The sequence below is a fragment of the Phyllostomus hastatus genome, unplaced genomic scaffold, assembly GCF_019186645.2.
Source record: "Phyllostomus hastatus isolate PE091 unplaced genomic scaffold, TTU_PhHast_1.1 phas_contig_98, whole genome shotgun sequence".
NCBI lineage: Eukaryota > Metazoa > Chordata > Mammalia > Chiroptera > Phyllostomidae > Phyllostomus > Phyllostomus hastatus.
The window spans coordinates 2,030,466-2,046,099 of NW_025333999.1; the positions used below are offsets into that span (position 1 = coordinate 2,030,466).

General features: G+C 39.4%; 1 protein-coding gene and 1 pseudogene across 1 annotated transcript; both read left to right on the forward strand.

Annotated features, from left to right (window-relative positions):
* Nucleotides 1-2,577: 2,577 nt before the first annotated feature.
* LOC123828391 lies at nucleotides 2,578-3,503 on the forward strand (annotated as a pseudogene).
* A 4,901-nt stretch (nucleotides 3,504-8,404) lies between these two features.
* On the forward strand, nucleotides 8,405-14,653 carry LOC123828539 (putative olfactory receptor 7A2). The gene is made up of 2 exons (XM_045853588.1): nucleotides 8,405-8,554; nucleotides 13,718-14,653. Exons 1-2 carry the CDS (start codon nucleotides 8,405-8,407, stop codon nucleotides 14,651-14,653), a joined length of 1,086 nt encoding a protein of 361 aa, XP_045709544.1.
* Nucleotides 14,654-15,634: the final 981 nt, after the last annotated feature.

The following is a 15,634-nucleotide window of genomic DNA, read 5'->3' on the forward strand; positions in this document are numbered from 1 at the left end:
GCATTACCTTCTGTGTCTGTGCCTTTGCCAATTTAACTACTAATGCACATTGGTATTTATATCTTGTTTTCATTAGTTTTTGATGCTCCCCTCATTTTCTTTAACACAGTTGCTAAATCACTCTGTTTAATTAGGTTTTATTCTCCCTGTCATTCCTTCCATTACTTCACTTTTACTTAAATGGCTTGCTGGGTAAATGCACAAATATATACACACATTTGTAAGACTACAGAGGTGTACAAAGCAGGTGAAGCCCTGCTTGTTGAGATCTGGCACTGTTTTGTTTTGTTTGAAATCTAGTGAATTTCTGAATTCACTAGAAAAATTTTCACTAGAAAAAATTCTAGAAAAATTTCTAGAAATTTTTCAATTTCTAATTTTTATTTATTTTTTATTTTTATCTCCACACTAATTTTTCATTAGTGTTCCAGTAGAGTTGTCTCCATTTTCCCCCATCACTCTCCCCCACCCCACTGTGATGGTGAAGGCACAGTATGGTGAAATAAATGTTTGCGTGATACGGTGGACGGGCTTCCATTACATGAAGAAAGTTACTTCGTGTGAAAGGATGGATTGTCATGGCATGTGCAGGCTTTATTTGTCACGTCCTGGGGAGGCCTTTGCATGTTGGATGAAGACCAGAACCAGAACTGACAGTATCTGCTGATTTGCCAAAAATGAGATCCAAATCCAAAGTCCAAGAAAAGGAAAGGGGCCATATGAGAAAAGTGAGGGAGGGGTTTGTCTCAGCTGCATTTTTACCTTATAAAAACCCACTGGTCAAATAACTATAGCATAGGCACAGGAAAAGCCAGTCTTCCACTACTTGATATTAAAGAGATTTACTTTGGTGAAATACTAGTTTATTTTGTTGGTCAGTTTTTACTTGGGGTAGTCAATCTGCAAGGTGTTTCCACACCATATGTAGGTAACTACCTTTGTGTTTTGGACAAATACACCTTTTCTCCTTTATTATTTTTGCTTGACTTCAAGGGAGTGTACTTAGGGTTGGAAAGCTGCCAGAATCCAAAGACATTTCTTCCTCATCATCTCTCAGAGATCACCTGAGCTTATTATCAACAGATATTTTTTCTTCTTGGTGTCCTTTTTATTCCTCTCTCTCCCTCCACATTTATGTTTCTTTAAATACAGGGTATAAAATGGACATTCCAATCTAGAACTACAAGCTTATTTGTGCATGCAGGCTAACCATAGCAGTATGGTGGTAGCATGTCTAAATTCTTTTTGGAAAAGAAACCTGATCTGGACATCTTTAGTTGTGTGTACTCATAGCCTAAATAGTGAGTGAGACAAACATGGAGACCACATACATGAGTAGGCCAGGTGTGTGTGTGTGTGTGTGTGTGTGTGTGCCCCATAACCTGAGAGCAGTGCTCAGAGCAGGGGTACCTGGACTCATGTACTCCAAGGTGACTTATCACCCAGTGGGCAGAACACTATCAAGAGAAAGGACTAAGGGGTAGTTCTTTTCAATTCACAGGGTGTTTTTGCAACTGGAATAATACAGTGCCAAGTTTACATAAGTGTGTACTGGGGACTCTCTGTGACTCAAAGTTTCAACAGCAACATGCAGGCCCCCATGTTTCTTAATACTCTGACACCACCTCTCCTGCCCCTGACACACTGGCTCCTTCTGAGCCTTGACTTTCTGAAACAATCATCTTACTCAGGGTCTTTGCACTGTCTGTCCCTGCTGTGTGGAAAACACTTTCTCACCCTTAGCCTCCTGCTTAGTCTTCTTTGAGGTGCCTGTTAAAGTGTTGTCTGTTGGCAAACCTTGGCTAAACTTTATAAAAAAGAACACCCTCAGCATGGAAAGCCCTGGAGAACTTCACGGTAAGTCAAGTAAGCCTGTCAGAGAAAGACAAATGCCATATGGTTTCACTTATATGTGGAATCTGATGAACAAAGTGATCTAACAAGCAAAATAGAGACATATGAATAGATAAACTGCAGGGTGACAGATAGGAATTGGAGGGTTAGGGGGTGGGGCATTGAGCAAAAGAAAAACGACTCATGGACATGGACAACAGTGTGTGATTGTGGGGGAGTAGGCAATATCAGGGGGTTAAATGGTAATAAGAAAATTGCAATGAAAATTAAAATAAGAAACATCTTCTCCCCACTCTCTCCATGTAATGTGATTTACTCTTCTATATAGCATCTGCATTATTGGATATGTTATAGTATTATTTTTGTCTAATTATATTCTTTGACTATCATTAGTTTGTGGAGACTTCTGTTTTTCATCATCCCATACTCTGAACAGTGCCTCGAAGATGGTCTAAAGTCAACATATGAGTATATTCCTCGAGTGCATGAACTATATTCCCAATAAAACAGCAATATACATGGTGTTTGAAGAATGAGTTGATGGTAGAAAAGGGAATTCTAATGAACAATGGCAATAGACATGCCTTAATGGGAACCAGATCCTAACCAAATATAGAAATTATTTTTTGGATTCTAAAAGAAAAATGTAGCATTTATTCTCAGTTACTAATGTGAAAATCAGTAATTTATTTTCTTCTATTTTCTGGTAGTCACCTACACCATATGGAACCAGGCAATGCTACACACATTTCAGAGTTTGTTCTCCTGGGACTATCAGAGGAACCAGAACTGCAGCACCTCCTATTTGTGCTTTTCCTCTGCATGTACCTGATCACTGTGTTGGGAAACCTGCTCATCATCCTGGCTGTCAGCTCAGACTCCCACCTCCACACCCCCATGTACTTCTTCCTCTCCAACCTGTCCTTGGTAGACATCTGCTTCACCTCCACCACCATCCCAAAGATGCTGGTGAACATCCAGACACAGAGCAAAATCATCACCTATGCAGGTTGCATCACCCAGATGTATTTTTATATACACTTTGCAGGGTTAGATGACTTAATCCTTACTGTCATGGCCTATGACAGGTATGTGGCCATCTGTCACCCCCCTGCACTACATGGTCATCATGAACCCCCCACCTCTGTGGGCTGCTGGTTCTGGTGTCCTGGATTATTAGTATTCTGAATTCCTTGTTAGAAAGCTTAATGGTGTTGGATCTGTCCTTCTGCTCAGACTTAGAAATCCCCCACTTTTTGTGTGAACTCAAAGAGGTGGTCCAACTTGCCTGTTCTGACACTTTTCCTAATGACATGGTGATGTACTTTTCAGCAGGGTTGCTGGCTGGTGGTCCCCTGGCTGGGATCCTTTATTCTTACTCTAAGATAGTGTCCTCCATATGTGCAATCTCATCAGCTCAAGGGAAGTATAAAGCATTTTCTACCTGTGCATCTCACCTCTCAGTTGTCTCCTTATTTTATGGTACTAGCCTAGGCGTGTATCTGGGCTCTGCTGGTACCCACCACTCACAGTCAAGTGCAGTTGCCTCAGTGATTTACTCTGTGGTCACACCCATGCTGAACCCCTTCATCTACAGTCTCAGGAACAAGGACATAAAGATGGCCTTGGAAAGATTCCTTGGCAGGTAGGCTTTTAAGGGCCAACTATATGAGGCCCCTGATGTTCAAATGTTCAAAACTTCAGAACAAGAAGATCTGACACAAGTTAATATAATCTTTGGACCATGTGTAATTAGAAATTCTCATATATCTCATGAGTTAACATGAATTATATTAGTATATTTATTTTCTTATGACCTATGTCATTCCAAGTAATATTTATATTGTTTTACTGAAAAAATTGTCATGAATTATACTACTTTATGGACTAATGCACACTTGGATACTGAGGTCATGTATGTAATCTTGCTGTACAGGTACATCTGAGACCACAGTTTTCACTGACATGGTCATCATCATTTTCTATAGCACTACTTTTACTATGCTTCTTGATAATGTAGACTTGAACATGCTGGTAGGTTTTATAGCTGGTCTCCTGGTTTTGTATACTTCATTCTGTTATTCAGCTGTGTGTCCACATGCCTACATAGGCCCTGGAAAAAACTGACTATCAATACCATGTTTCCAAGAAGAGTCTACTATGAAATATACATTTTAGTAAATAGACTGATGTAATATGTAACCGATGGCCATACATATAATGAAGGAAAAAGAGCCAGACAATTTATTATTATACAAAATATTTTTCATGCTGCACATCTATTCATTGAATTGTGGAATATGATGTCCATGTATGAGGGGTGAAGAATTATGTGGAGTGTTTTGTGTTTTTTTCTGAAGTATTTTGCTGTTTCTGCTTGAAAACTTTCAGTGTGCTTCCTGCAGATGGGACTGCTTCTAGTGCTCTAAATGAAATGTCTCCCCTTTTCCAAATGTTTCCAAATCAACCAAAGGGACAGTGAGTGACCAATATGAATATCGTACAATATATATCTCATTTGTACTCAGGAATGTCTTCAGTCTTTGTCATTAAAGGACGAATCACACAGGAGTTAAAATCCTGCCCAGTCAAGAAAAAAGAGATCACCAATTTTCCTGCACAAACATGCTCATCATTCCACACTGTCCTGACTGCCTGGTAGGGAACCTCAGTGTACTTGCTTTTATGCAGTTATCTGAAATACATCTGAATAAAAGCACAATTGTGAATGCTCTCCTCCATCAGTACAAATGCTAAAAGAAGTAGCAGATTAGTATAATTGCCCTCAGTTCTGCTTGCTTTGATTATATCATCAGTTTGTTATTGCTATATAACAAGCCATCCCAAAAGCAAATGGTTTAATATAACTCCTTTATTTTCGAATTGGTTTGTATAGTGGGGAGGTGTTCTGATCTCTGCTGGTCTCCTCATGAGTCTGTCGTCAGCTATAGGTCAGTTGGGGTGTGTCTGCTGACCTGTGCTGGGCTTTAGTACACTAGTGGCTCAGCTATTGTGGCTGATCTAGGGAGGTCTTGGCTGGGTAAGTGAGCTCTGCCCACATGTCCCCTCCTCCTCTGGAAGTTCCACCTGGATTGTTCTCACAGCTGAGCCACTAGTGTACTAAAAATTCCAGGTGAGAACATCCGAAATGACAAGCCATGGTAAAGTACACTGTCACTTCCACAATATTTATTGGCTAATACAAATACAAAATTGTAAGTTACCCCCTTTCAAAGGTGGAGCAATAACTCCTCTTCTGGATGGGAGGAGCTTCACAGTCACATTGCCAAAGACTGGAAACAGACAAAGAATTGGGGACAACTCTGCATACAGGCTACCTACCACTTGTGTAAATTTCAATTCAGTCAAGTTTTATTTCTGCATTTCCCACCTGAACAGCTGAATGATCTTAGAGAAAAAAGTGAGAGTAAAAATATGTTTAATGAGCTGATGTGGAAATTCCACTCTAAAGGATCAAACCCTTCTGAATATGAACACTCCCACCCCTGCCCCGGGCCTTCAGCTTGCCATTTATTGGCTGAAAAGAAATAAAACTTTTCCTTCCAGACTTCTGGAGTCTGGGGACTTAACTCACAGATTAACAGAGGGAGGGAGTTCTTCCTTTCCTTGTACCATCTTTGGGTCTCTTCATGTAGATAGTGCTTATATAATTGGCCTGCTCTTCACATATTCATAATGATTCCCAATCTGATACTTGTATTTGCTGTGGGTGGGGTGCCTGATAGATGGAGGTGACATTTGAAATGCAGAGACAACAGAGAAAGGAATTAAAAGAGGAGGGGTTGTTGCTGCATAAATTCCACAGTGAATATCCTGAATGTGAGGGCTGAGGAGAGATGAGAATCTCTGGAGACTGCAAAGTACCTGTCAGGGAGGGCAGTAAGTGATGTCACAAGTATCCATCCATGCCAGGTTCCTTTCTGGTGGAGGGCAGGTTCTGTGACCACTAAGTATTTACTTATGCAGAGAAAAATGTCTAAATTTTTTATTTGGTCTGGGTATAGCATTTTGGGGGGGGGTCTATATTAATGATTATATTCTGTAAGTCTTCTAATTTCTCAAGGCTTTTTTAAAAAAATAAAGTCCTCACCCTACGATATGTTTATTGATTTTACACAGAGAGAAAGGGGGAGGGAGAGACAAACACCATTGTGACAGAGAAACATTGACTGGTTGCTTCCCAATCAGTGTGTCCAACCACTGATTGGGAAGCAACCAGTATCCCACTGTTCACCTAGTATGTGCTTTACCAGGATGAATCCACAAACTTTTGGTGTATGGGATGATGCTCCAACCAACTGAACCATTTGTGTGCAGCAATTATCAAAAATATAGATACACTTATTACAACAGTGTGTTGACTTTGGGCTGGCAATAAGCTTAAAGGGAAGTTCTGCCACAATAAAGACTTCAATAAATTAAATCTTTATTTATTTGCAAATCACAGGTGTAGAGTTGGGGAGGGAGTTTAGGGCTACTCTGACAGTCTCATGAAATTATTAAAGAAATAGTCTTCCAATCCACAAACATCGTACATGCTTGTATTTGTTTGTGTCTTCCTTAATTTCTTTCTTCAGTATTATGTGGTTTTCTGAGTACAGTCTTTTACCTCCTTGGTTAGGTTTATTCCTAGGTACTTTATTTTTCTTGTTGCTGTATCAAATGGGATTTTTTCCCTGATCTCTGTTTCTGATATTTCATTGTTGGTGTACAAGATTCCTTTGATTGTTGAATGTTGAACGACACTTCTCCAAGGAGGACATACAGAGGATCCAGAGACACATGATAAGATGCTCAGCATCACTAGCCATCAGAGGTGATGCAAATTAAAACCACAATGAGATACCACTTCACAGTAGTCAGAATGGCCACCATAAAAAAATCAACAAACAACAAGTGTTAGAGAGCATATGGACAAAAGAAAACCCTAGTGCACTGTTGGTGAGGATGCAGACTGGTGCAGCCATTGTGGAAAACAGTATGGAATTTCCTCAGACTGAAAATAGAACTGTCTTCTGACCCAGGAACTCATTTCTGTGATTATATCCTAAGAACCCTGAAACACCAATTGAAAAGCATCTATGCACTCCAATGTTCATAGCAGCACTATTACAATAGCCAAGTGCTGGAAGCAACCTAGGTGCCCATCAGCAAATGAATGGATCAAAAAACTATGGTACATTTACACAATGGAATACTATGCAGCAGAAATAAAGAACCAGCTCCCACCCTTTGGGACAGCATGGATGGAACTGGAGAGCATTATTCTCAGTGAAATAGGCCAGGCAGTGAAAGACAAATACCATATAATCTCACCTGTAAGTGGAACCTAATCAACAAAACAAACAAGCAGCAAAATATAAGCAGAACATTGAAATTAAAAACAATCTGACAGTACCCAGAGGGGAGGTGGGAGGAGATAATGAGGGGAAAAGAGGGAAGGGTTTTCAGGAACAACTATGAAGGACACATGGACAAAACCAAGGGGGTGGGTGGGATCAGGGGAGAGAGGTGGGGATAGCTGGGGTGGTGGGGGGAAATGCAACCAACTGTACTTGAGCAGCAATAAAATTTTTTAAAAATGGGCATATAAACCAACAAAAAAATTAGGAACAACAAAAAAAGTAGTAGTCTTATTTTTTATGCACCATGATTCTCAGTGTGTCTCTTCAAGTCACAGAAACCCTTAAATGCTTCCACTAAGTGCCCTCAAGTGTACTCTACCAATCCCAGATCATGAGGAAACACAGTTGTGTCTTCCAGAGGTCTCATGAGTGCTTCCACCTCCCTGCCCTTTCTTGGGGCTATAGAACAGGAACCCCACAACAAATGTTCTATTTCAGAGTCTGGAGGGAGATTCTGGGTTACCAGAGTATCTTCTTTCTTTCATCTATCTTTTCTGGTGTTAACGTCCATCCTGGGGCATCCCTCCCCTTGTTTCACTGCTTCTCATTTCCCACTTTGTAGGTTGTATCTTTTTACCTCACTCAACCATGTGGTTTTGCAGCCTTTGCAAATATTTATTAAGCAATTACTGTATGGTAAGCACTAAAATATATTCTGTGGGGGAAGAAAATATTAAGATTTGTTCCTCCTTTTAAGCTCACAGTCTAACCTTGGGTAAAGTCATGTAAATAAACAAATGCAATACTGTCAGGTGTTACTGTTATCTTGCTGAAAGGGTCCCCAGATAGTCAACTCATCCTGCAGGTCCACGAAGACTTCACAGATGAGCCTAAAATAGCATTGAAATCTGAAGGACAAGTGGAGTTATATTCCAGGTGCAGAAAAAAATAAGCACACACCAGAAAATGCTACAGAAAAGTAATTGGGCATTATAATGAAATGTTAAAGTGTAGTTAGGAAATGAAAAATAGCTGCTAGTGCATCATGAACAATGAGGAGCAGAGGATAAAAACTGAACCTTGAGTCTAGCTACGTGGACAGCCACCAGATAACAGAGAGTCTTAGATTCTGGCTCAATGATTGTGATTAATTCTAAACTTAGTGGAGAGTCAGTTCAGGGTTTATGGCAAGTGACATCCATAATCAGTCTCACCTTGTGGAAAGGTCTTCCTACATGAAGTTTTTATATTCGTGTGATGATATCAAACTCAGAGATAAGGATGATGAAAGGATCTACCATGATGGCAGTAGGAAAATTCATAGAGAAAAGGAGGTTAGCAGAGAATGAGGTATGACAAAATTGGGGTAATTGCTTCATACATACAGGATTTCTGTTTGGGGTGATGAAATGTAAGGTGGTGATAGTTGGACATTGTGAATGTGCTTAATGACACTGAATTCACCTTTAAAAATGATTAAAATAGGAAATTGTCTGTTTGTATTTTCTTGCATCTTGTTCAGTATGTTCAGTATTGCAATCCTAAATTTTTTGCCCTTTTTAGCACATATTTCCATGTGTTCCAGTTTGCTTTCTGAAGATTTTTATTTTCTCTCTAAGGTGCCTCATTACCATGGTTATTCATGCTACTAATGGGTTCCTTCTCTGTCTAGGCATCTCTGTAGTGTGGCACTTCTCTAGCAGATTACTAGGAAGAGTCCTTGCCATTATTTTCTAAGAAGTAGCACTGAGTCAAAAGTTTTTGAGCTCTGTGAAATCCCAAAGTTGACCCCAGTAGTTTCCACCATTGTAGTAGCAATGCTTGGAGGTGGGGTTTTCTGGGGTAACCTGAAATTTTTGTTTTGTCTCCTTGTTATACATGAACTTAGACTTCCATGGGGTCCTCTTAGCCCCTCAACTTGGGTCAGTGACAGAGTGCAACCTTTACTCAGGGGAAATAGTGATTTTATAGTAACCATTTCTGGCTTTGCAGATAAAGTGCTCCACAACCTGACCCCCAGGGTGATGGAAGGTGAGCTTTGGGAGTCTATAGGACAGCAGGACTCAATAGCTCTTTTTCTTGTCTGGATGCCAAGTGCCTGAAAGCCGCATCTGAGCCCCTGTGCTGCATCCTTTCATGGGTTTATTATTGTTCAAGTAGTTTGCTACTTTTTCTCCCCAGCCCTCCCCACCACCTTCCCCTGTTTCTACCCCCCTTGTTATTGTCCATGTGTCCTTTATACTTGTTCCTGTAAACCCTTCACCCTTTTGCCCCATTATGCACCCCCCTCTGCTCTGGTCACTGTCAGCCTATTCTCAATTTCAGGGTCTTTGGTTATATTTTCCTTGCTTGTTATTTTGTTGATTATGTTCCTGTTAAAGTGGAAGGCACTCTTTATAAAGATATGACTGGAGATTACCCCTACCTTCCATAAGATAATTTGAATCCATATATCTCTATATAAGAAGATTTGTAACTTAGATGTTGATTTCTCCCTGATTTTAAAAACCTCTTTATAGTTTCCAAGTCTTTGGAAATTTAATCTGGGATCAGTGGCCTATGTTGATATTGTTAAGTTATTATTTTCTGTTTTAATGTAAATTAATTTGATTCTCACTTAATTATTTTTCATACAGTAGTTTTGTGATCAGTATACGTAACCTAATTACATTCCTGCTGGTCATCTTTATTCCATTAGGGCTTAGTTTCTTTCTTTAAATCTTCTCTTCCTACATTATGTTCACATACACACTCATGGGCTTTTGTACAAATGCATAAACAGCATCCTGGCCCATCAGAAATGCTCTTTGTGTGTTGTACAGTTTTTTCCATGTGTCCACTCCCCCTTTTTACTCAACAATATCTATGGTCTTCCCTTCAGTCAAAAAGGGTGTAAGACACTGATTCATTATTTCCATGTCTACATAATATTCTGTGGTGTGGCTCTGCAGGTCACACCTGAAATCTAAGGTACACTTTCTCAATACATTGCTATTATAACAATATAAGAAAATATTTTGAGATTGTTACATTAAAATTCTGGTTCTTCACCAGAGACAATACTGTTCACCCAGGATCACTGAGTAATGTTTGGAGACATTTTTGGCTTTCACATGGGAGGTGTCAGTAAAGTCCAGGGATGCTCTGAACATGCTGCAATGCCCAGGAGAGACCACCCCTCAGACAAAGACCTGGTCCAGGATGTCAGTCCTGCAGCAGCTGAGGAGCCCTGCGTTAGAGACACAGGTCCGTGTAGGGTGTGTAGCTGCCTTCAGACTGTTTTCCTGATGTTGTAACACTTCACAGTTCAGCCAGGAGAAATAAGAGCATCCATTTTTGCCTGTTTAAAAGTCTGCACCCCAGTCAATGTGACATTTTTCTAAGTTTTTCTCCAGGCTGACAGGTGTGAAAGAACTTTTTTGTTGTTTGCTGAACTTCTTCTGATTTTGATCAAAGATTCATATTTGATGTTTTTTGAATAATTGGAACATTACTATATGGTTACTGTTTTCATGGTCAGCCTTTTCAATGAGTTTGAAAAATTGTGGTGGTTGGATGTAGAAGAGGGTAAAGGGGACGAATGTTGACAGAAGGAGACCTGACTTGGGGTGCTGAGCACACAATACAATACACAGGTGATGTATTAGCTGGTTGTACACCTGAAACATATATAATTTTATTAACCAATATCACCCTAATAAGTTCATTAAAAATAAAAAAGGAAAAATAAAAAAGGAAAAACCATTATTTCTTAATGACTTTAGGGATGTGTTGGCCATAAAAATGTTTTGCATTTTATTTGTTAAATACATCTGTCTTTTTACTCCTGACTAATGTTGTCTTCCTATATTATGCTGACATGCACACTTGCATCCATGGACTTTTGTACAGCATCCTACGTTATAACTTGACTTGATTGGGTGGTTTGGCCCACCCATCAATATTAATATATAGTTTTCATTCTGTTCACCTAATAGGACTGGTTACTCCTCCAGTGAGCAGGCAATCCCCCAGATTTTATGTAACATGACAGAGGTAAGGGATCGACTTCATTTTCTTCCAGGTGGATGTTTATTTTTCCAGCTTTTATTCAACAATCTAACCTTTCCAAATACGTAGAAATACAACCTTACCATGTATTAAATGTACTTGTATACTGAGGTCTAATTTCTGATTCTTCAAACAAATAAAACTGAGCTTCTGCTTTGCCACCACATCCAGGAACATCATACATTACCTTCTGTGTCTGTGCCTTCGTCAATTTAACTGCTAATGCACATTGGTATTTAGATCTTGTTTTCATTACTTTTTGATGCTCCTCTCATTTTCTTTAACACAGTGGCGAGGCGCGAATAAGGAACTTAGTCTTCCGGTTGTAGCCTAGGAAACAGGCCTTCAGCGCGGACTTAACACAGTAGCTAAATCACTCTGTTTAACTAGGTTTTATTCTCCCTGCTATTCCTTTCATTACTTCACTTTTACTTAAATGGGTTCCTGAGTAAATGCACATATATATATATACACACACATTTGTATAATTACAGTGGTGAAAAAAGCAGGTGAAGCCCTGCTTGTTCAGATTTGGCATTGCTTGGTTTTGATTTTAATTGAGTGGATTTTATCTTTTTTTCAATGTTTTACATTTTTATCTCCACACTATTTTTTTACTATGGTTCTACTACAGTTGTCTCCATTTTCCCCCATCACTCTCCCCCACCCCATTGTGATGGTGAAGGCACAGTACAGTGAAATAAATGTTTGCGTGATAAGGTGGACGGGCTTCCATTGCATGAAGAAAGTTACTCCGTGTGAAAGGATGGATTGTCATGGCATATGCAGGCTTTATTTGTCACGTCCTTGGGAGGCCTTTGCATGTTGGATGAAGACTAGAACCAGAATTGAAAGTTCCTACTGATTTGCCAAAAATGAGATCCAAATTCAAAGTCCAAGAAAAAGAAAGGGGCCACATGAGAAAAGTGAGGGAGGGGTTTGTCTCACCTAAAGAGTAACCAGTCCTTTTAGGTGAACAGGTATAGTCAAATAACTATAGCATAGGCACAGGAAAAGCCAGTCTTCCACTACTTGATATTAAAGAGATTTACTTTGGTAAAATACTAGTTTATTTTGTTGGTCAGTTTTTACTTGGGGTAGTCAATCTGCAAGGTGTTTCCACACCATATGTAGGTAACTACCTTTGTGTTTTGGACAAATACATCTTTTCTCCTTTATTATTTTTGCTTGACTTCAAGGGAGTGTACTTAGGGTTGGAAAGCTGCCAGAATCCAAAGACATTTCTTCCTCATCATCTCTCAGAGATCACCTGAGCTTATTATCAACAGATATTTTTTCTTCCTTGTGTCCATTTTATTGGTCTCTCTCTTTCCACATTTATGTTTCTTTACAGTGCATTAAATGGACATTCCAATCTAGAACTCCAAGCTTATTTGTGCGTGCAGGCTTACCATAGCAGTATGGCAGTAGCATGTCTAAATTCTTTGTGGAAAAGAAACCTGATCTGGACAGCTTTAGTTGTATGTACTGATAGCCTAAATTGTGAGTGAGACAAACATGGAGACCACATACATGAGTAGGCCAGGTGTGTGTGTGCATGTGTGTGCCCCATAACCTGAGAGCAGTACTCAAAGCAGGGGTACCTGGACTCATGTACTCCAAGGTGACTTGTCACCCAGTGGGCAGAACTCTATCAAGAGATGGAACTAAGGAGGAGATTCTTTTCAACTCATGGGATGCTTTTGCAACAAGATTAATAAAGTGCAAGATTTACATAGTGTGTAGAAGGGACTTTCTGTGACTCGAAATTTCAACAGAAACTTGCAGGCGCCCTTGTTTCTCAATACTCTCTGACACCATCTCTCCTGGCCTTGACACATTGGCTCCTTCTGAGCCTTGATTTTCTAAAACAATCATCTTACTCAGGATCTTTGCACTGTCTGTTCCTGCTGCATGGAAAACACTTTCTCAACCTTATCCTCCTGCTTAATCTTCTTTGAGGTGCCTGTTATAGTGTTGCCTGTTGGCAAGTCTTGACAAAAAAACAATTTTATCAATTTTCTCCATTTATTGTGATTTACCTTTCTATATAACATGTGCTCCATTGGATATGTTTGTATTATTGTTTTTATTTGACTATATTCTTTGTCCATGATTGGTTTCTAGAGACTCTTGTTTTTCATCATCCCATACTCTGAACAGTTGCTGCAACATGGTCTAAATTTAATATATGAGTATATTCCTCAAATGCATGAACTTCTTTCTAAATAAAACAGCAGTATACATGGTGTTTGAAGAATGGGTTGATGGTAGAAAAGGAAATTCTAATGAGAAATGGCAAAGGAAGTGCTTTAAGAAGAAAAAGATTCTATACCAAATATGGAAATTATTTTTTGGATTTTAAAACATAAATGTAGCATTTATTTTAGTTTCTAATGCTTGCTAATGCGAAAATTAGTTATTCATTATTTCCTATTTTTTGGTAGTCACCTGCACCACAGGAACCAGTCAATATTACACCAATTTCAGGATTCCTTCTACTGGGATTTTCAGAGACACATGGACAGCAACCCCTTTTATTTGGGCTATTCCTCTGCATGTACCTGATCACTGTGTTGGGAAACCTGCTCATCATCCTGGCTGTCAGCTCAGACTCCCACCTCCACACCCCCATGTACTTCTTCCTCTCCAACCTGTCCTTGGTAGACATCTGCTTCACCTCCACCAACATCCCAAAGATGCTGGTGAACATTCAGACACAGAGCACAGTCTTCACCTATTTAGGATGCATCATTCAGATGTATTTTTTAATGCTATTTGCAGTGTTGGATGACTTCATCCTTACTGTCATGGCCCTTGACAGGTATGTGGCCATCTGTCACCCCCTGCACTATACTGTCATCATGAACTCCCAGCTTTGCAAACTGCTGGTTTTGATGTCCTGGATCATGAGTACCCTGAATTCCCTGTTACAGTGCTTAATGGTGTTGGATCTGTCCTTCTGCTCAGACTTGGAAATCCCCTACTTTTTCTGTGAACTCAAAGAGGTGGTCCAACTTGCCTGTTTTGACACCTTTCCTAATGACATGGTGATGTACTTTTCAGCTGTGCTGCTGGGTGGTGGTCCCCTTACTGGGATCCTTTATTCTTACTCTGAGATTGTGTCTTCCATATGTAGAACCCCATCAGCTCAGGGGAAGTATAACGCATTTTCTACCTGTGTGTCTCACCTCTCAGTTGTCTTCTTATTTTATGGCACGAGCCTAGGAGTGTATCTTGGCTCGGTTGGTACCCACCACTCACAGTCAAGTGCAACAACCTCAGTGATGTACACTGTGGTCACACCCATGCTGAACCCCTTCATCTACAGTCTCAGGAACAAGGACATAAAGAAGGCCTTGGAAAGATTCCTTGGCAGGTAGGCATTTCAAGGACCAATTGTACATGGCTGAAGAGGTGCCCATGAATCTTCAAAGCTTCAGAGCAAGAGCAAGAACAATTTCAAAGCTTCAGAGCAAGAAGTTCTGACACACATTAATACAATCTTTGGACCATGTGTAATTAGAAATTCTCATATATCTCATGGGTTAACATGAATTACATTAACATAATTTATTCTCTTATGACATGTATCATTCCAAGTAATATTTATGTTGTTTTATTGAAAAAAATTGTCATTAATTATACTACTTTATGGACTAAACTGCACTTGGATAGTGAGGTCATGTATATAATTTTGTTGTAGAGGAACATCTGAGACCACAGTTTTCATTTACATGGTCATCATTGTTTTCTATAGCACTACCTTTACTATGCTTCTTGATAATGTAGACTTAAACATGCTGGTAGGTTTTATAGCTGGTCTCCTGGTTTTATATACTTCATTCTGTTATTCAGCTGTGTGTCCACATGCCTACATAGTCCCTGGAAAAAAACTGACTATCAAATCCATGTTTCCAAAAAGAGTCTACTAAGAAATATATATTTTAGTAAATAGTTTGACCTAATATGTAATAGATGACCGTACATATAATGAAGGAAAAAGAGCCAGACAATTTATTATTATACAAAATATTTTTCATGCTGCACATATACTTATTGAATTGTGGAATATGATATCCATGTGTCAGAGGTGAAGAATTACTTGAAGTGTTTTGTGTTTTTTCCTGAATTATTTTCATTTTGCTTGAAAACTTTCAGTGTGCTCCCTCCAAATGGGACTCCTTCTAGTGCTCTAAATGAAATGTCTCCCTTTTCCAAATGTTTCCAAATCCACCAAAGGGACAGTGAGTGACCAATATGAATATCATACAATATATATCTCCTTTGTACTCAAGATGTCATCCATTTTTATAATCAAAGGATGAATCACACAGGCGTTAAAATCCTGCCCAGTCATATGA

What these genes read in the sequence shown, in the direction of transcription:
- LOC123828539 (XM_045853588.1), top strand. Translation starts at nt 8,405, where the DNA reads ATGGCAAGTGACATCCATAATCAGTCTCACCTTGTGGAAAGGTCTTCC. An exon ending in AAATTCATAGAGAAAAGGAG is followed by an intron (nt 8,555 to 13,717) that starts GTTAGCAGAGAA and finishes ATTTTTTGGTAG; the next exon opens with TCACCTGCACCACAGGAACC.